Source organism: Bubalus bubalis, chromosome 5 (genome assembly GCF_019923935.1).
Source record: "Bubalus bubalis isolate 160015118507 breed Murrah chromosome 5, NDDB_SH_1, whole genome shotgun sequence".
NCBI lineage: Eukaryota > Metazoa > Chordata > Mammalia > Artiodactyla > Bovidae > Bubalus > Bubalus bubalis.
This window is the reverse complement of record NC_059161.1, coordinates 29117509-29137780: the sequence shown is the minus strand read 5'-3', so window position 1 is coordinate 29137780 and position 20272 is coordinate 29117509. Positions and strand designations below refer to the sequence as shown.

The 20272-nt window shown below is 45.4% G+C and overlaps 1 protein-coding gene across 1 annotated transcript; it reads left to right on the top strand.

Annotated features, from left to right (window-relative positions):
* Window positions 1-3793: 3793 nt before the first annotated feature.
* On the top strand, window positions 3794-20098 carry AGMAT (agmatinase). The gene is made up of 8 exons (XM_006072788.4): window positions 3794-3840; window positions 10573-11155; window positions 12703-12905; window positions 15876-15924; window positions 16992-17187; window positions 17628-17807; window positions 18909-18993; window positions 19667-20098. The coding sequence occupies exons 2-8, from the start codon at window positions 10857-10859 to the stop codon at window positions 19738-19740; spliced, it is 1086 nt and encodes a 361-aa protein (XP_006072850.1). The 5' UTR covers window positions 3794-3840; window positions 10573-10856; the 3' UTR covers window positions 19741-20098.
* Window positions 20099-20272: the final 174 nt, after the last annotated feature.

Below are 20272 nucleotides of genomic sequence, written 5' to 3'. Positions count from 1 at the left end.
ACTGGCTATTGTTCCGGAAGAGAGGAGTAATTGGCATTAAATTTTTTTCTATTGTTTGAAAGGAGGATAGAGACACTTTTTATTTTTTAAAATTTTTATTGGAGTATAGTTGCTTTACAAGTGTTGTGTTAGTTTCTACTGTACAGAAAGTGAAACAGCTGTATGTATCTGTAAGCATGTGTGTTAGTTGCAACCCATTCCAGTATCCTTGCCTGAAAGATCCCATGGACAGAGGAGTGTGGCAGGCTACAGTCCAGTGGGTCACAAAGAGTCAGACACGACTGAACGACTAACACACACATTGTTCCAGAAACCAAGTTTAAGTAATGAAGTGAATATTTGGAGTCTGGATCTTAAGTGTCAAAAGTGGAGCTCTGAAACAAGCCCCATTCCAAGCTATGGAAATAATGTCAATACAGGGGAATCCTTTTATCCTCTGAGCTATCCAATAAATGATGAAACACTCTCCCTCCCAGCTACTCTGACTGAAACCTTTGACATGTAAGATCATCTCTAATTTGGGATCCTAGGGAGGAAGTTGCTTTGTAATAAACAGTGACATCACTGGCTTACCACCCCACTTTCCTTATCAAATATAAAGTAATATATCTTATTTATTTTATAGAATAATTGGAAGTACAAGTGAGATAAAATATAGCACATGTTGAATTCAGAAGGAAGTTAGGATGTAAAAGCAAGTCATCATGAAACAGAATACTTTATCATAACACTGATTTTGTATCATACATACTTTATTTGTAGGAGATCTCATCTGAACTTCAAGCATTGATCTTTATCCTCCAAACACATATATGAGGATGTTCTCCTGGGATGAGTTACCTGGCATGAGTTGGTTCATACATTTGTCTAAACAGCATTTTCCCATGTGTCCTAGAGCTCTGTGTCACTTTAGAACCTCAATTTTAAGCTATAGTCCCTTTGGTTGTTGTTCAGCCCCTAAGTCATGTCCAACTCTTTGTGACACCATGGAATACAGCACACCGGGTTTCCCTTGTCCTTCACTCTCTCCCAGAGTTTGCTGAAACTCTTATCCATTGAGTCCGTGATGCCATCCAACCATCTCGACCTCTGTTGCCCACTTCTCCTCCTGCCCTCAGTCTTCCCAGCATCAGGGTCTTTTCCAATGAGTTGGCTCTTCGCATCAGGTGGCCAAAGGATTGGAGGTTCAGGTTCAGCATCAGTCCTTCCAATGAATATTCAGGGTTGATTTCCTTTAGGATTGACTGGTTTGATCTCCTTGCAGTCCAAGGGACTCTCAAGAGTCTTCTCCAGCACCACAGTTCAAAAGCATCAGTTAAAAAAAAGAGCATCAGTTCTTTGGCTCTTAGCCTTCTTTATGGTCCAACTCTCATATCCATACATGACTACTGGAAAAACCATAGCTTTTTTCGGCAAAGTGATGTCTCTGCTTTTTAATACACTGTCTAGGTTTGTCACAGCTTTCCTTCCAAGGAGCAAGCATCTTTTAATTTCATGGCTGCAGTCACCATCCACAGTGATTTTGGAGCCCAAGAAAATAAAATCTGTCACTGTTTCCACTTTTTTCCCTTCTATTTGCCATGAGCTTCCTGGGTAGCTCAACTGGTAAAGCATCTGCCTGCAATGCACGATAACTCAGTTCGATTCCCAGGTCTGGAAGTTCCCCTGGAGAAGGGATAGGCTACCCACTCCAGTATTCTTGAGCTTCTCTGGTTGCTCAGGTAGTAAAGAATCTGCCTGCAATGTGGGAGACCTGGGTTTGATCCCTGGGTTGGGAAGATCCCCTGGAGAAGGGAACAGTCACCCATTCCAGTATTCTTGCCTGGAGAATCCCATGAACAGGGGAGCCTGGCAGGCTACAGTCCATGGAGTCACAAAGAGGGACACGACTGAGCGACTTTCACTCACTTCACTCACTTGCCATGAAGTGATGGGACTGGGTGCCATGGTCTTTGTTTTTTGAATGTTGAGTTTTAAGCCAGCTTTTTCACTCTCCTCTTTCACCCTCATCAAGAGGCTCTTTAGTTCCTCTTTGCTTTCTGCCATAAGGGTGGTGTCATCTACATATCTGAGGTTTTTGATATTTCTCCAGGCAATCTTGATTCCAGTTTGTGAGTCATCCAGCCAAGACATTTTGCATGAAGTACTCTGCATGGAAGTTAAATAAGCAGGGTGATGATATACAGTCTTGTCCTACTCCTTTCCTAGTTCTGAACCACTCAGTTGTTCCATGACTGGTTCTAAGTGTTGCTTCTTGACATGCATACAGGTTTCTCAGGAGGCAGGTTAAGTGGTCTGGTATTCCCATCTCTTTAAATATTTTCCAGTTTGTTGTACTCCATACAGTCAAAGGCTTTAGAGTAGTCAATGAAGCAGAAGTAGATGTTTTTCTGGAATTCCCTTCAGCCGTGAATTATTGAGTGTTTAGCCTCACTAATAACTTGAGTCAGATCTATATACCCAGAGTATATAGTTTATAATTAATAATCAGCCCCTGCATTTATTTAGTGCCTTTCTCTCTAAGAACCAGGTTGATGATATACTTTTAGATCTACATCATCATCAGGAAGCCTGAAAAGGTTAGTTAGCTTTTACAGTCCCCACCCTGCAGATGAAGAGGAGCTATTCAGAGTCAGCTGACTTCCTTAGGCAAAGAAGAATGCCATCTAAAAATGCACTGGAGACTAGCTGGGGCTTTGAAAAAATCTAAACATTTTCTTTAAGACAGAAATCAAATGGTGCATTGGGAGAGTAGCTTTGACATATATACACTACCGTGTGTAAAATAGATAGCTAGCGAGAAGTGACTGAATGAACTTCCCAAGTGGCTCAGTGGTAAAGAATACACCTGCCAATGCAAGAGACATGGTTCGATCCCTGGGTCAGGAAGAACCCCTAGAGGAGGAAATGGCAACCCACTCCAGTATTCTTGCCTGGAAAATCCCACACACAGAGGAGCCTGGTGGGCTACAGTCCATGTGGATGCAAAGAGTCAGACATGACTGAACAGCTGAGCATGCAAGCTCAGGAAGCTGACTCTACAGCACAGGGAGCTCAGCTCAGTGATCTCTGATGACCTAGAAGGGTGGGATGGGGGCTGGGGGTGGGAGGGAAGCTCAAGAGGGAGAGGGGATATATATATATATATAGTCAGTCATATTATATGATTCATTTTGTTGTACAGCAGAAACTAACAGAATATTGTAAAACAGTTATCCTCCAATAGTAAATCAAACGGTCTGAAGAGTATATTAAGATAGCCTGTTGTATTATCAAATTGTTGAGGTGTCTGGAGGAAACCTGCTTGACTAAATGACTTAAGCCATGTGTTACCTGATTGAGTGATTGAATGAGAGCTCTGTCCATTTCCTGAATTCTCCTGTTAAATGATTAAGCGGAAGTTTTCTGCGCCCTCTCCTGGCTTGACTTTGAAACCGCACAACAGATATATATTGCTTTGTCTCCCCTTCTTTTGCCTTAGGAGCCTCATTTTGGACTAGAAAGACAGAGAGGGGCCACTTTACTTGACATCTGGATAAAAGTGGTCAGATTAATCAAGCTTCCATTCAAGAAGCTGAATAGAGAGACAGAACAACCAATCTCGTGTTCAAATAGTAGATATTCTTTTCTGTATTCCAACAATGGAGGTAACTCCATTGTGAGTTTGTAAAGTATTCCATGAAGCATTGTTGTATGTAACAATATAGGTAAAATAAAGGGAAGAGTGGAGATTTGGACAAATTTTATTAAAAGCATTCTGAACATTTTCAAAATTATCTGTGATTTTCTTTAGAGGCAGAGGACAAGGAAGGTCAAGATGAACGCTGATGACGTAACAAGGTGAGTGGAGTGTCCCAGAAAGCTCCAGCCAGGTGTCTCCGGGAAGCTGGAGTTGCTGCAGGGTCATTGGTGAGCCTCCACAAGCACAGACAAGTTCAATGTGGACATCTGTGTAACCCTTGCATCATTTGCTAGGCCAAAGGAAATCCACGCAGGCAGCTCAAACGTACATGGTGTTTTCCTTACACGCTTTGGCTGCTGTGATTGTTTTTTGACTGAAATATTAATCACCCCAGAGCTGCTTTCTATGGCTTCCAGAAGATCTGTTCAGTCATTCAGTCAGTCACTCAGCAAACCAAACATACATTATATTACTGGGTTTTTACAAAGCACTGCCCTTGGAGGCCAGCCAAAAGGAAGAAGGAGACATCAGAACTTATAATTTACTAGAACAGTGCTTTGGAATCTTTTCCCTGTCATGGCATACATAGAAAATTATACAATTTTAACAACCAAAATGGGAAAAGCATTTGAAAAAGGATACATGTATATGTATAACTGTATCACTTTGCTGTACACTTGAAACTAATACAACATTGTTCATCAAATATACTCCAAAATAAAAAAAAAAAAGAAAATTATACAATTTGTATGTTCCACTGAAGTAAAGGGGAGGTAAGTGGAGGAGGGATTCAGGGGTATCTATATGGGATTTGGTAAAAAAAAATTATATCTTTTGGAGATCAAACCAGTCATTCCTAGAAGAAAACAATTCTGACTATTCATTGGAAGGACTGAAGCTGAAGCTCCAATACTTTGGCCACCTGCTGTGAAGAGCCAACTCATTGGAAAAGACCGATGCTGGGAAAGATTGAGGGCAGGAGGAGAAGCGGGTGACAGAGGATGAGATGGTTGGATGGCATCACCGATTCAATGGACATGAGTTTGAGCAAGCTCCAGGAGGCAGTGAAGGACAGGGAAGCCTGGTGTGGTGCAGTTCATGGGGTTGCAAAGAGTCAGACATAACTTACAGACTGAACAACAACAACAGCACATACTGTATAATTATGATTTGAAAAATAAAATTATTAAGGACAGCATTAAACGTTGAGCTGATATAAAGTTTCCAAATAAAATACATTCCAAATTTTCACTTTCTTCTGTGAATGTAACTATTTTTTCTCTTATTTTATTTAAAAATTTTCTTTTGGATGTAACTATTTTTATTATTTTTGAAATTTATTTTTAATTGGAAGATAACTGCTTTACAATATTGTGTTGGTTTCTGCTGTACAGCAATGTGAGTCAGCTATCAGTTCAGTTCAGTTCAGTTCAGTTGCTCAGTCGTGTCCGACTCTTTGAGACCCCATGAATCACAGCATGCCAGGCCTCCCTGTCCATCACCAATCCTGGAGTTCACTCAAACTCATGTCCATTGAGTCGGTGATGCCATCCAGCCATCTCATCTTCTGTTGTCCCCTTCTCCTCCTGCCCCCAATCCCTCCCAGCATCAGGGTCTTTTCCAATGAGTCAGCTCTTCGCATGAGGTGGCCAAAGTATTGGAGTTTCAGCTTTAGCATCAGTTCTTCCAATGAACACCCAGGACTGAGCTCCTTTAGAATGGATTGGTTGGATCTCCTTGCAGTCCAAGGGACTCTCAAGAGTCTTCTCCAACACCACAGTTCAAAAGCATCAATTCTTTGGTGCTCAGCTTTCTTCACAGTCCAACTCTCACATCCATACATGACTGGAAAAACCATAGCCTTGACTAGATGGATCTTTGTTGGCAAAGTAATGTCTCTGCTTTTTAATATGCTATTTAGGTTGGTTATGACTTTCCTTCCAAGGAGTAAGCATCTTTTAATTTCATGGCTGCAATCACTATCTGCAGTGATTTTGGAGCCCCCCAAAATAAAGTCTGACACTGTTTCCACTGTTTCCCCATCTATTTCCCATGAAGTGATGGGACCGGATGCCATGATCTTAGTTTTCTGAATGTTGAGCTTAAAGCCAACTTTTTCACTCTCCTCTTTCACTTTCATCAAGAGGCTTTTTATATGTATACATATATCCCCTCTCTCTTGAGCCTCCTTCCCACCCCCCACCCATGAATGTAACTTTTCAGTATCAGGTTTTAAGCTTAAAATAGCTACTTGCAATAATGACCAGAACTTTTCCAGAAGGATGTCTTTAAGTTCTTGACAGCCATGAATAATTACTCAAATAGATAATAAAATTTAAAATGAAATTTCAACATTAAAAAATGTATAAAAGTTAAAACAGTTAAAGAAATGTCTTATTTTCTTTCGTTAAAATTGTCAATTGAAATTTCTTGTGATTCCATTAGTGTATCTTGAATCCAGTCAAACTGTTTCATGTCAAACATTTACAAATAATGACACCTGGGATTTCCCTTGTGTTTCGGTGGGGGCTGGTTACAGGGAGCCCAGTTTGATCCTTGGTCAGAGAATTAGATCCCATGTACAGGAACTAAAGATCCAGCCTGCCGCATCTACAGCCTGGCTCAGCCAAATAAATAAATATTAAAAATAATGGCACAGCTCTGTTTTAAAGCACATTCCTTCAGGGCTGATACCCACCTAGTATGTACTAGTATTCACTGTTAACGGTTAGCTGGCACCTGTTCTGATTGGCAATGTCTGCGCCATCTCAGATGTTAAGTATTTTTCACGTTAACCCTGCCTATGTGTGCTTAGTCACTCAGTTGTGTTCAACTCTTTGCGACCCCATGGACTGTAGCCCACCAGGCTCCTCTGTCCATGGGATTTTCCAGCCAAGAATACTGAAGAGGGTTGCCATTCCCTTCTCCAGGGGATCTTCCTAACCCATGGATCGAACTCAGGTCTCCTGCACTGCAGGCAGATTCTTTACTGTCTGAGCCACCAGCCTTTGCCTATAAGCATTGTTAAAGCAGCCACCCTGAAGTTAGCTTGGACACTGCTTGCACACCAGCCCCAAATGGACAGAAATATCTGATACCATGTGAAGACAGATTTGGGTCAGCCCTCTCGAGCTGCTCTGGCCGGAGTCCTCCAAGTCTCCTTGCCCCTCCATCCCTGACCACCGTGGGTTGGAGCTCCTCCTACTTGGCCCCTGGAACTCACTTCCTCTAGCAGGGCCCTGGACCCTTGTCTGTAATGTGCAGCAAGGCACTGTGCTGCTCTGGCCTCTGAAGTTGATGTCCAAGTGGTAACACATGGCAAGCAGCAAATACTGCTGACCTTCTGCCTACTTGTGGTGATTGCTAGGCAGGATGTCACACTCTGCTTTGCTTGGATTATCCCAAGGGGAGCTCTCCCCATGGGTTGCATGTACCAAGAGGCTGTTCTAGCTGGCAGGCCCAAGAGCCATGGGATCTTTATGTTGTATTTCACCTGTAACCCAATTGCAATACACCCGTGTGCAATGACCATGGTTGGGAAACTCTGCAGCAGAGGAAACAGAACAGACAATGATGACACTACCTGTTATTTATCGATGCATGGCTTACAGTGCTTTCACAGTGGACCTCATTTATCCCTCATAAGAACATCCACTAAAAATTATCTTCCCATTTTACAGAGTAGGAAATAGATTTAGAAGAGTAAGTTGCTCAGGTTGACTTATGTTAAGTCCACCCTTTCCTGACTGGGGTGCCTCAAGGAGGTACACACTGGTGGGCTGGGTTAAATGATGAATTACTGGAGTGACAGCTTTACTTGAAAGTTTTGGGGGAAATTTTTTTGTTTTCTTGTTTTTTGGCTGCCCCTCAAGACTTGCAGGATCTCAGTTCCTGAATCAGGGATTGAACCCAAGCCCTGGGGTGAAAGCCCAGAATCCTAACCATGAGTCCACCAGAGAACTCCCTGGGGAAAATTTAACTGGTAAATAATATAAAGTATTTGGGAATTCCCTGGTGGTCCAGTGTTTAGGACTCTGTGCTTTCACTGCTGAGGGTGTGAGTTCAATCCCTGACTGGGGAACTGAGATCCTACAAGCTTTGTGGCCAAGAAAAATAAATAAAATATTTTTATGTTAAAATAAACATGCGTTATCAAACGGAATGAAAACCTTGCACAAATCTGCAAGATCAAACATGAAACACCAAAGAAATATTGTGCTTCATGGAAGGCTACTTTGAGGAAGGCCCCCAGACCTACAGGGGATGGGGATGAGTTTTGTCTTCTGCCAACGTTGGTAAAAAATCTACCTGCAATGTAGGAGGCCCTGGTTTGATTCCTGGGTCGGGAAGATCCTCTGGAGAAGGGATAGGCTACTCACTTCAGTATTGTTGGGCTTCCCTTGTGGCTCAACTGGTAAAGAATCTGCCTGCAATGGGGGAGACCTGGGTTCAATCCCTGGTTTGGGAAGATCCCCTGCAGAAGGGAAAGGCTACCTACTCCAGTACTCCAGTATTCTGGCCTAGAGAATTCCATGGACTGTATAGTCACATAGAGTCAGAGACTACTGAGAGACTTTCACTTTCAATGATGATTGAGGATACACTACTAGTGGACCCAGGATTTTTTTTTTAACTAGGAGTTCGAATGCTGCAACTAAAGTTCCTGCAGGCCACAACTAAGACCAGGTACAGCCAAATAAAACAAACAAACAAACAAACAAACAAAAAATCCATCCCCCAAACATCCAGGGAGTTAGCAAATGGGTACCTGGAGCCCAGGGCTAGGATCTGGGTTGTGAATTATCTGCCCCTAGGTTCTGACTCTTTGCAACCCCAAGGACTGTAGCCCTCCAGGCCTCTGTCCATGGAATTTTCCAGGCAAGAATAGTGGAGTGGGTTGCCATTTCTTCCTCCAGGGGATCTTCCCCACCCAGGGATCAAACCTATGTCTCTTGCCTCTTCTGAAATGGCAGGCAGATTCTTTACCATTGCACCACGTGGGAAGCCTTAGGTGAAAGTGAAAAAAAGTAAAAGTGAAGTCGGTTAGTCATGTCCAACTCTGTGCAACCCCATGGACTGTAGCCCACCAGGCTCCTCCATCCATGAGATTCTCCAGGCAAGGGTACTGGAGTGGGTTGCCATTTCCTTCTCCAGGGGATCTTCCCGACCCAGGGATCAAACCCAGGACTGCCAGATTGTTGGCAGATGCTTTACCGTCTGAGCCGCCAGGGAAATCCGGGTGAAAATGTTTATCTTAATATTGGAAGAGATTGCCATCAGAGAAGGAGCCATCAGAGAGCAGGCGAGCGAGCAGGGGCACACCTATCAGAGAGACCCCTGCAGAAAGTTTAAAGGACAGGCGTGTTCAGCAGTAGCGAATGATGGAGAGGTTGGAGTCGTTGTCGCATAGTGCTTAGCAAATAATAGGCATGCAAATATTTGTGAGGAGAATGAAAAAAAAAAAGGTAAAATGATATGTTCAGGACAAGCCATGTGAAAGAAATAGTTGTAGAATCTGGGCAAAAATGTGTTAAACTAAGAAGAACCTATACTGTGTAGCACAGGCTTCCCCTGTGGCTCAGTGGTAAAGACTCTGCCTGCGGTGCAGGAGACGCAGGAGATGTGAATTTGATCCCTAGGTTGGGAGTATCCCTTGGAGGAAATGGCAATCCATTCTAGTATTCTTGCCTGGAGAATCCCACGGGGTCGAAAAGAGTTAGACACGACTAAAGCAACTGAGCACGCACACACTATATAGCACAGGGAACTCTACTTAATACTCTGAGCGCCGAAGAATTGATGCTTTTGAACTGTGGTGTTGGAGAAGACTCTTGAGAGTCCCTTGGACTGCAAGGAGATCCAACCAGTCCATTCTAAAGGAGATTGGTCCTGGGTGTTATTTAGGACTGATGCTAAAGCTGGAACTCCAGTACTTTGGCAACTCATGCGAAGAGTTGACTCATTGGAAAAGACTCTGATGCTGGGAGGGATTGAGGGCAGGAGGAAAAGGGGATGACAGAGGATGAGATGGCTAGATGGCATCACCGACTTGATGGATATGAGTTTGAGTGAACTCCGGGAGTTGGTGATGGACAGGGAGGCCTGGCGTGCTGTGATTCATGGGGTCGCAAAGAGTTGGACATGACTGAGCGACTGAACTGAACTGAACTGAACTGAATGACCTATATTCGAAAAGAATCTAAAAGAGTATATGTATATGTATATGTATATGTATATGTATATGTATATGTAGGGGCTTCCCTTAGGGCACCGTGGTAAAGAACCCGCCTACCAATGCAGGAGACATAGGTTCGATCCCTGGATCAGGAAGATCCCCTGGAAAAGGAAATGGCTGGGTCCTCAGTATGGATTTTGCAGAGTCTTAACCACTGGACTGCCAGGGAATCCCTAATGTGTGATTTTATTTAAAGGGGCCAATTTAATGCAAATTCCAGTCTTTCCCATTTAATCTCAACTTCTAGAGATTAAAAATATATAACACCATCCAATGGCACCATAACTTCATTACAAATCTAACTTTTTTTTAACCAGTGGGCTCACCTCTCAGGGGCTTCCCAGGTGGTGTAATGGTAAAGAATCCGCTTGGCAATGCAGAAAATACAGAGACTAAAGTTCAATCCCTGTGTGGGGAAGATCCCCTGGAGTAAGAAATGGCAACCCACTCCAGTATTCTCGCCTGGAAAATTCCATGGACAGAGGAGCCTGGCTGACACGACTGGGCACGCACTGGCCTCTAAGTCCTTTTTAGAAAAGGTTATTTAAGAAAGACTTTCTGCTTCCTGAGACTCCCATCCAGACATTTCTTGGTACTTAAAAAAGCTCCAATTTCTCTGGCTTAGAGAAAGGTCTTTCCCCTTCATGTCTTTCAGGTTTTAAAAGTATTACCCTGGGAGAGGAAACTGCCAAGGGCCGGATTCTGGGGGGCGCATACCCACTAGGGGCAATGCACTGGACGTCAGCGGGGAACCGCGGGACTAGTTCTATTTACCGAAAGAGCTAGCGGCCAAAGTTCAGAAAAGGGTGAAGGGAAGCGAGCGGCCGGGTCCCTGGAGCCCCTCCCCTGCCCGTGATCCCAGGGCGCCCCTGCACTTTGAGCCCGAGCGGCTGGGGCTCTGGCTGCTGCGGGGACCAGCGGGGAGGGCAAGCAGGCGGGATGCTGCGGCTGCTGGCGTCCACCTGCGCCAGGGGCCTGGGGGGTCGCGGGGGCTCGCGGAGGCTGGTTCCCGGGGGCCGAGTGCGTCTGGTCGCAGGACTCTGCGACCCCAGCCGCCGCTTGAGCCGCCAGGCTTCCGACGCCCCCCGGAACCAACCCCCTAGTTCCGAGTTCGTGGCCCGGTCTGTGGGCATCTGCTCCATGATGAGGCTGCCGGTGCAGGCCACTCCAGAGGGGCTGGACGCCGCCTTCGTCGGGGTACCGCTGGACATTGGGACCTCCAACCGGCCTGGGGCGAGGTAAGGCCACAGGATTCGGGGACATGTGTCGGGCAGCCTGGCGGCCACCGTGCATACAAAACTCATGGAGAGGCGCTTTCGCTCACCCAGAGTGGAGTTGGAAGTCAGAGTTTGGCCCCAAAGTATCCTTTGGGAGCAGGGAAGCAGGTCGGGTTGCCTCAAGTAATCCCAAGGGCTCAGCACGTGTGTCACCCATTTAAAGAAAGAGGGAGTTTAGAGACCGAGCCTTCTCCATTCCCTGGCCTAGCTGGGATGGTGGCAGGGGTACTTCCGGTTTACAAAAGCAGGGGACGTTAAATTGAGAACAGAAGCTGGCTGCCCTTTCCCAAAACCTCTAGATATCACCTGACTCCAAAATTTGCTCAAAAAAAGGCAGGTTTTTTTGGCCGCGCCAAGGTGGCATGCTGGATCTTATTTTCCTGCCCAGGGATGGAACGGGTGCCCCCTGCAGTGAAAGCACAGAGTCTTAACCACTGGCCCGCCAGTGAAGCCCACCTACTAAGGCAGTTTTTTAAAGATTAAGTTCTGAAGTCCTGTCAGACTCTTTTGCTACCCCATGGACTGTAGCCTGTCAGGCTCCGCTGTCCGTGGGATTCTCCAGGCAAGAATACTGGCGTGGATTGCCATTCCCTTCTCAAGGGGATCTTCCCAATCCAGCGATCCAGCCCGAGTCTCCTGCTTTGGCAGGTGGATTCTTTACCATCTGAAGCCAATCTTACCGAAAGCACTAAGATTAAGTTAGAGGCAGTAAAACTGATTTTCCCAATTGTTGAACACGAGCCATTTCTGACTCAGCTCAGCAATATTCCAGCTGACTACTGATCTATTAGTGCCACCTGTTATTAAATGCCTACTGAGTGCAATTTACTTATACCAGCAGAGTAAGGTAAATGTCATTATTACTGTACAGATTAGGAAACTGAAGCTCAGAGAGATTAAGAAATTTAATGCCATTAAAGTAAATTAGTGGCTTTATTCTGATGCCATTTAGTAAATTGGTGATGCGTGGGCTTCTAAGTCTGTGCCTTTAATCTCTTCACTATATAGGTCAGATCAGTGGTTCCCAGGGACTTTCCTGGTGGCTCAGATGGTAAAGAGTCTTCCTGCAGTGCAGGAGACCCTGGTTCGATCCCTGGGTCAGGAAGATGCCCTGGATGAAGGGAATGGCAACCCACTCCAGTATTCTTGCCTGGAAAATCCCATGGACAGAGGAGCCTGATGAGCTACAGTCCATGGGGTCACAAAGAGTCAGACATGACTGAGCTTTGAACTTTTGAGTGGTTCTCTGCGGGAGGATAGGGGTATGTCTCTCCCCACAACGGCCACATTTGGCAGAGCCTGTAGGCATTTTTGGTTATGGCAACATGTGGGAAGAGGTGCTACTGGTATCTAGTGGGCAAGGACCAGGGTTGCTACAATGTATAGGATGTACCCCAGCCCTGCAACAAAGATTCATTCAGCCCCAGCACAGAGCCTGGGAAGCTCTGGCCCAGGGAGAGCTTCTAAACCTTTAGGGATGGCTCATAGAGTGATTCTTCCTCTTCCAGGTTTGGACCTCGACGGATCCGAGAAGAATCGGTGCTGCTTAGGACCACCAATCCTAGCACAGGAGCTGTTCCCTTCCAGTTCCTCAGGGTTGCAGACCTAGGCGATGTGAATGTCAATCTTTACAACCTTCAGGACAGCTGCCGCCTGATTCGAGCGGACTATCAGAAAATCGTAGCAGCCGGCTGTGTTCCTCTGACCTTGGGTAATGGCAGCTGCAAGGCCAGTGTAGTTCTCTGAGCTTAGGGTTTATTTATCGTGAGCTGGAGTACAGTTACTTCTCCAGGGCAAACCACTGTGAATATGGGGACAGAAGGAAAGGGAACATTTTTAGTTCATTTATTTTAGCCCCTGGGGAGAGGATATTTACATTTTCTGGACTAGTATGATGACAGAGATGGGCGAGGGGGAAGCCAGTGAGGCATTTACCTTAGTGCAAAATTTAAGGGGTTCCTAAAAAGCCAACAATATGCACAACTGATTTTCCCTTTTTGCCTCATGCTCCAGTATGGCTCAGAATAGCACAATTACTGATCCTATCTTTTAAAAATGTTATCATGGATTCTTTTTCTTGCACTGATTTTGATTTTTTTAAATATTACATTAAAATAGTATTTATCTTGATGACTGAGTAGTTCTCTCTCTTTTTTCTTATGGCCTTGCAGCTTGCAGGGTCTTAGTTCCCCAACCTGGGATTGAATCTGGTTCCCTGCAAGTGTGGAGTCCTAACCACTGGACCACCAGGGAATTTCCCAATTACTGTTTGTTTGTTTTTTTTTAGTGTTCCTTCAATTATGCATCCTTCAATTTATTCCTTCAATCTTGGCAAGTGCCTTTACCCACCTCACCTTCTCCCAACCCTTGATCTTGTGCCTGAGGAAAGCTGCTTGCAGGGGCTTAGTTGTGACTTTTTAACTATTTAATTATTGTGGAGCTAGCAGGATAATCTCAGACGGTAAAGCGTCTGCCTGCAGTGCGGGAGACCCAGGTTCAATCCCTGGGTTGGGAAGATCCCCTGGAGAAGGAAATGGCAACCCACTCCAGTACTCTTGCCTGGAAAATTCCATGGACTGAGGAGCCTGATAGGCTACAGTCCATGGGGTCGCAACGAGTCAGACACGACTAAGCGACTTCACTTTCACTTTTCACTTTCTTTCTTTTAACTATTTCAAGGATGTTGTTTAATGACTTAATTTGCGAGACCTGCAAGGGGGCCTTTTTTTCTCTCATCAGCGTCTCTGTTAATCTATAGGACAACTTTCCTCTGATCCTCCCCCTCCATCATGTTCCCCTATCACTGCAGAGTTTCTCCTTCGGTTCACAAATAGTCAAAATTGTACCTTTTTCTAAATATCCAGTTGGAATTAAAAAATAATTTTATGTCTTTATTGGCTGTGCTGAGTCTTCGTTGCTGTATGGGCTTTTTTGTAACAGCAGTGAGCAGGGACTACTCTTAGTTGTGGTACACAGGCTTCTCACTGCGGTGGCTTCTCTTGTCGCTTCTCTCGTTTCGGAGCACGGGCTCTAGGGAGCATGGGCTTCAGTAGGTGCAGCACGTGGGCTCAGTAGTTGTGAGTCCTGGGCTCTGGAGCATAGACTCAATAGTTGTGGCACAAGGGCTTAGTTGCTCCATGGCATATGGGATCTTCCCAGACCAGGGATTGAACCCATGTCTCCTGTGTTGGCAGGCAGATTCTTTACTACTGAGCCAACAGGGAAGCCCTGTTTATTTTACTGGGTGCACCATTTGGCATGTGGATCTTTGTTCCCCAACCAAGGATCACACCTGTGTCCCCTGCAGTAGAAGCTCGGAGTTTTAACCACTGGACCACCAGGGAAGTCCCTCCAAATTTATTTTTGTCAAATAAGAGGGCCTAGCCTGCAAAGCACAGTGGTAAGGAGTGGAGTTTCTGGCTGTCATGGTTTGAAATCTCAGCTCTACCTTTCACTAACTATTCATGCTTCATTCCCTTATCTGTAAAATGGGAACAGTACCACCACCACCTACCTTCTTATATTGTGTCAGAGGCATATAACTAAGGTGCATATAAAGTGCCCAGGTTTGTGACTGGCAGGTTTTAAGCTTCAATTATAATAGCTTTTGTTATTATTAATAATTATCAATGGTAATACTTTTCTAGGCCTGTGCTGTCTAGTGTGGTAGCCCCTAGCCATAGGTGGCTGTTTGAATTGCAATAAAATAATCATTCAGTTCCTCAGTTGCATGAACCACATTTCCATAGCCAATGGCTAGGGCCCACCATGTTGGTCAATGCAGATACAGAGCATGTATGTCACTGCAGAAAGTTTACCTGGGCAGAGCTGGTTCTGACCATTTTCCCCATAAGCCTTAATTTTGTTGTTGTTCAGTCGCTCAGTTGTATCCAAATCTTGCAACCCCATGGACTGCTGCTTGCTCAAATTCACTCCATTGAGTCAGCGATGCCATCCAACCATCTCATCCTCTGTCATCCCCTTCTCCTTCTGCCTTCTAACTTCCCAGCATCAAGGTCTTTTCCAATGAGTTGGCTCTTTGCATCAGGTGGCCAAAGGATTGGAGCTTCAGCTTCAGCATCAGTCCTTCCAACAAATATTCAGGGTTGATTTCCTTTAGGATTGACTGGTTTGATCTCCTTGGTGTCCAAGGGACTTTCAAGAGTCTTCTCCAGCACCATAGTTTTAAAGCATATATTCTTTGGCACTCAGCCTTCTTTATGGTCCAACTCTCATATCCACACATGACTACTGGAAAAACCATAGCTTTGACTATATTAAGGCTTAATTTATAAGCCTTAATTTTCTCTTATTTTTTAAATTTTATTTTTTTTTTACTCTTTGTCCACACCATGTAGTATGTGGGATCTTAGTTACCCAACCAGGGATTGAACCCAAGACCCCTGGCATTGGAAGCACGGAGTCTTAACCACTGGACCCCAGGGAAGTCCCTTAATTTTCTCTTTTAAATGACAATGTAATGTCAGACATTTAGTGGCCGTTTTTTAATCACTGAATAGCAGCAAGATCTTATTTTAGCTATGGTTATAGTTCTTCCAGTCTAATTGAAAAGGTGGCAGAATTGGGCAAACTGAAGATGGTTCTAGGTGATACATGGTCCTCAAACCTTATTCCAAATCCATATTACAAGTTTTCTTCTTTTTTTTTTTTCTCTTTGAAGGTGGAGATCATACAATCACCTATCCTATATTGCAAGCGATAGCAGAAAAGTAAGTCCCAAAAGGCGGAGCCCAAGCGAGGTTTCAAAATTCAGGAGCTGGAGAATGAGTTGTTTGCTGCTAGAGGGCGTCAGGTGACTTCTGCTGGCTCAGGTTACTGGGGGTGATAGAAAATTCCCCACTGAGTTGCTTCTATGGATCAAAATTAATGTCGAGCTCCAGGTGTGTCTGTCAGTCACCAGCTGGGAGCCAAGACAATTTATTATTAACGCCTTGGCCACCCTCACTTGCCCTAGATCTGCTCTGTTATGCAGGCTCAGCATTTGCCTCTGTTTTTGGAAGATGAGCCTTTACTGAAATACACAACCCCAGTTAACTTTAGTTTCTGTTTTGCTTCAAAGGCCCAATACAAATACTGACAAGCACTGTGGTGTTTCTTGCTGAGGGGAGGCCCTGTTTTTTCCTGAAAGGCCCCCTTTCCCAGAAGTTGAGGAGATGGATTTTTCCAGTAGTGAAAGTCTACCAGGCATTGACTAATTTTGGTTACTTTGAGAAAGAGACAGATGGGCGGAGGTGATGCTGCTCCAGAATTGAGGAGAGATGTGTGGGTAGCCTTCTGGCCGGGGGTGGGTAGGCCCAAGTCTTTTCTTGAAGATATGTTAGCCTGGCATGGATTTGGATTGTCTGTTTATTTTGGGTGCCTGGAAGGGTTGATGGAAATTATAGAGAGCTGGGAGTGGGGGAGCTGCTTCTTGGTACTGCGGTTGAAGAAAGGGTGGTGTTGATTTGCTGAGCTTTCACACAAGCTCACCTGAACCACCACCCTATCTTCTCATCCTACCAGCACTCTCTGTCTTTAAGTAAAGAAAATTCTGGGTGAGAGGTAGAGAGGGTCAGCTAAAGCACATGACTATTTTCTGCCTGATTCCTCTGAGCTTATTTTTCTTCCGAGATGCTCAGGGATTTGAAGTCAGAAGCCAGTTGCAAGGCTGGTAATTGATGCCAGATTTCCCTCCCTCTATGGCTGTGAGTTGTCACTAGGTTTTGGTGGCCTGGAGGGTTGCTGTGTTCAGGCCCCACCGGGAGGCCTGGCCTCTGAGCTGCCCTGTTGTCAACAGGCATGGTCCTGTGGGGCTGGTGCACGTGGACGCTCACATGGACACGGCTGACAAGGCCCTCGGGGAGAAGCTCTATCACGGGACCCCCTTCCGCCGGTGCGTGGATGAGGGACTCCTGGACTGCAAGCGTGTGGTGCAGATCGGCATCCGGGGCTCTTCCACGACCTTGGATACCTACAGATACAGCCGGAGCCAGGTGACAGACCGAAAGCCCCCCCTGCTGTCCCCAGCCCCTCACACTGCCTTCCTCTCCATCAGCTAATCGATGGCAGCTATGGATTCAATGGGGTTTTGCTGATCAAGTTCACAAAGTGGGGATGGAAGCTGAGTTTGCATCATGTGGAGCAGAGAGGAGCAAGGGTGCTAGTTGATGAGGCAGATGAGGCCTTATCGCTGGGGAAGGGAGACAAGCAGAAACAAACCAAGCCCTTAGATGTTGCTGGCTTGGAAAAGAGCCAAGGAGGTCCAGACACAAGTCAATGGGTCTGATCTTGGGATGACAGTTCCCTCCTCATGGAGACTGAGGATCAAATGTGAGGTGCACGTAAGCTGAGAATACAGTGGGCCCATAGACAATGCCTTGTAAATACTCCAGGTCCAAGTGTCAACCTTCTGCCCCAATTTCTACCTTTCCAGGGCTTCCGGGTGGTCCTGGCTGAAGACTGCTGGCTGAAGTCACTGGTTCCTTTGATGGGGGAAGTGAGGCAGCAGATGGGAGGCAGACCCATTTATATCAGCTTTGATATTGATGGCTTGGACCCTGCTTACGCGCCAGGCACAGGGACACCTGAAATTGCTGGTCTTACTCCTAGTCAGGTGAGGAACTCCACCAGTGACACAGCTTTGGGGTGAGGACACTGAGTCTCCCACTTTCCTGGAACTTGAATTGAGCCTTCAGGAATCAGATGGGATTTTAAAATCAGAGCACTTGGGCCTTTATTGTTCTCGGGGCTGATCACAGGTTTGGATTTCCCCTTACTGATGAGCAACTGATCTTGGCAAGGGCCCTCCTTTCTCTTCTGGGATATAATAACAGTCTGTTATTTGGTCTTTCTGCCTCTGGTCACCTGTCCATGGGGACAGTATTGTAGTACCCCCTGTTAAGACTCCAAACTTTATTTTTGGGGGGGTTCAATTTAAAAAATATGCAGTGGGATGAACCACCTCCCAAGGTAGTTCAAGAATTTTGGAAATCCTCAAATAAAGCTCTCATAGGTGTGCTCAGCATACACACAGGGAGGCAGAATTGGGGTGTGGTTATAACCGGAAGGAAAGCTCCAGGGGGTGGACCTTTGTTCTGTTCACTCTTCTTGGAACTGAGGATCATGTCTGACATATAAGTAGGAGGTACTCACAGATATTGGAGTAAATGAATGAAGACTGCTTGAACCGAACTGATTATCTTCTATCCTCTCAGAAAGGAGGATGGTCATACCTGCCTCTCTCAAAGCCTTTCCTGGTTCCTGCCAGTTTTCTAGAACACACTCCATCCCTCTGCTTTGCATCCTTTCAGCTTTTCACCTGCAAAATGGAGGCAAAGTGATGCTCTTCCAACCACCCCCTCACTTATCCTGTCTTCTAACTACAGTACTTCTTCCATCATGGCGCCTCTGCACACATCTTTCTCTCTGCCTGGGCCACCCTCCCCCTGCTCCTCTGCTCAGTCAGGTCTTTGAGCTAAGTGTGTCCACCTTAGAGGGGCCTTTCACCACCTCTGAGGTTGTCTTCCATGAAACTGTCCCTGGTGCCAAAAATGAGGACTGCTGCCTGGATGGGAGTGAATGTTAATTGAGGGAGAGCGACAGTTTCAAGTCGAAGGGGGGGTCTGGGTTGGGAGACATCCACGGAGGCCTCTATGGGTGGCTTTCCGTTGTCAGTGGTTACCATTGTGGACAACTCAAACTTGATCTTGGACAGGCTCTGGAGATCATCCGGGGTTGTCAAGGCCTGAATGTGGTGGGCTGTGACCTCGTGGAAGTTTCACCACCCTACGATCCTTCTGGTGAGTAAGGGAGATAAGTGTGACCTGTAGGCAGCTGCTAGTTCAAACTGTCTTCCTCTAATTAGTAAGTAGATGGATGGGTCCTTTTAGACAACTTGGGAACCTACTGAGTACATCCTACAGTGAAGAAAATAAACCTATTAACACACACTGTACAGATGTGAGCTAATGAACTCTAACAGAACCCCTGGGAGGTGGCTAAGGATTACTAGCTGGCCCCACCCATCAGCAGAAGAGAAACCAGCCTGCAGTTCAGTGATGGGGTGGCACAGTGCCATTCACCTTCGATATTTCATTGAAAAGTGAATTCTCAAGGCACAAATGATATTTATAAATATTAATACACTGGGAGAGTCAGCTGGTTTAGGAGAGAAATTCAAAGCAGATGCCATCCCAATAATTTTAATGTAGCAGTTTACAGACTTGGACCTATTAGATTCAGAGGGTAGATAATAAATACAATACACACCATGATGATAGGTTTTCCTTTGGGGAAATCTGTTCTCAGAGTAAACAGAGCCTTCTGAATTTTAAAATACTATTTCTGAATGGTGCTGGATGGAGAGAATGCTGGGCAAAGCATGTCCAGGGGGTGGTCAGGTAGCACAGGCAGGACGCTGACCTAAGGCAGTGGTCTGCGCACTGCTCATGCTTGGCTTTCACCTCTTTGCAGGAAACACAGCCCTGGTGGCAGCTAACCTGCTGTTTGAGATGCTGTGTGTTCTCCCCAAAGTGACAGTCGCCTGAACCTTGTCCTGTGATTCTTCAAGATGAAACAACAGCTTGCACAGATGATAACTCTCCAGAAGCACTTGTGTGCAAGCAAAATCTGAGAACTGAAGAGCTGATGCCAATAAAACATTCTGCTAAAAACGTCATTGGTGGCTGTACCATCAGGGCATTCGGTGAAACTCGAATCCAAACAGCCAATATTCCTCAGGAGTTTGAATTAACTTAAAAAAAAAAGATGCACTTGTGCTGTTTTTTCCTTTGAAGAATGGTGATGGAGAATAAAGGGCAAAGGGATGGAGAATGAAGTTTATTTACAATTTGGAGGGATGAAATGAAAAAATCCTATGAAATTATACTGTAGAAACATTCCAGATTTCTATAGTATCTTCCTTTCAAATATAGCCCCTACTCTGAGGAGCCTAGGACTGCACCTTGGTTTTAGGGCTTCTGTGAACATCAAACAAAGTGTGAAAGGAAAAGAATGTGCAGATCCTTAACAAAGAGACTTCCCACTCAAAACCCCAGGAAGATGCAGGAATGCCTTCTA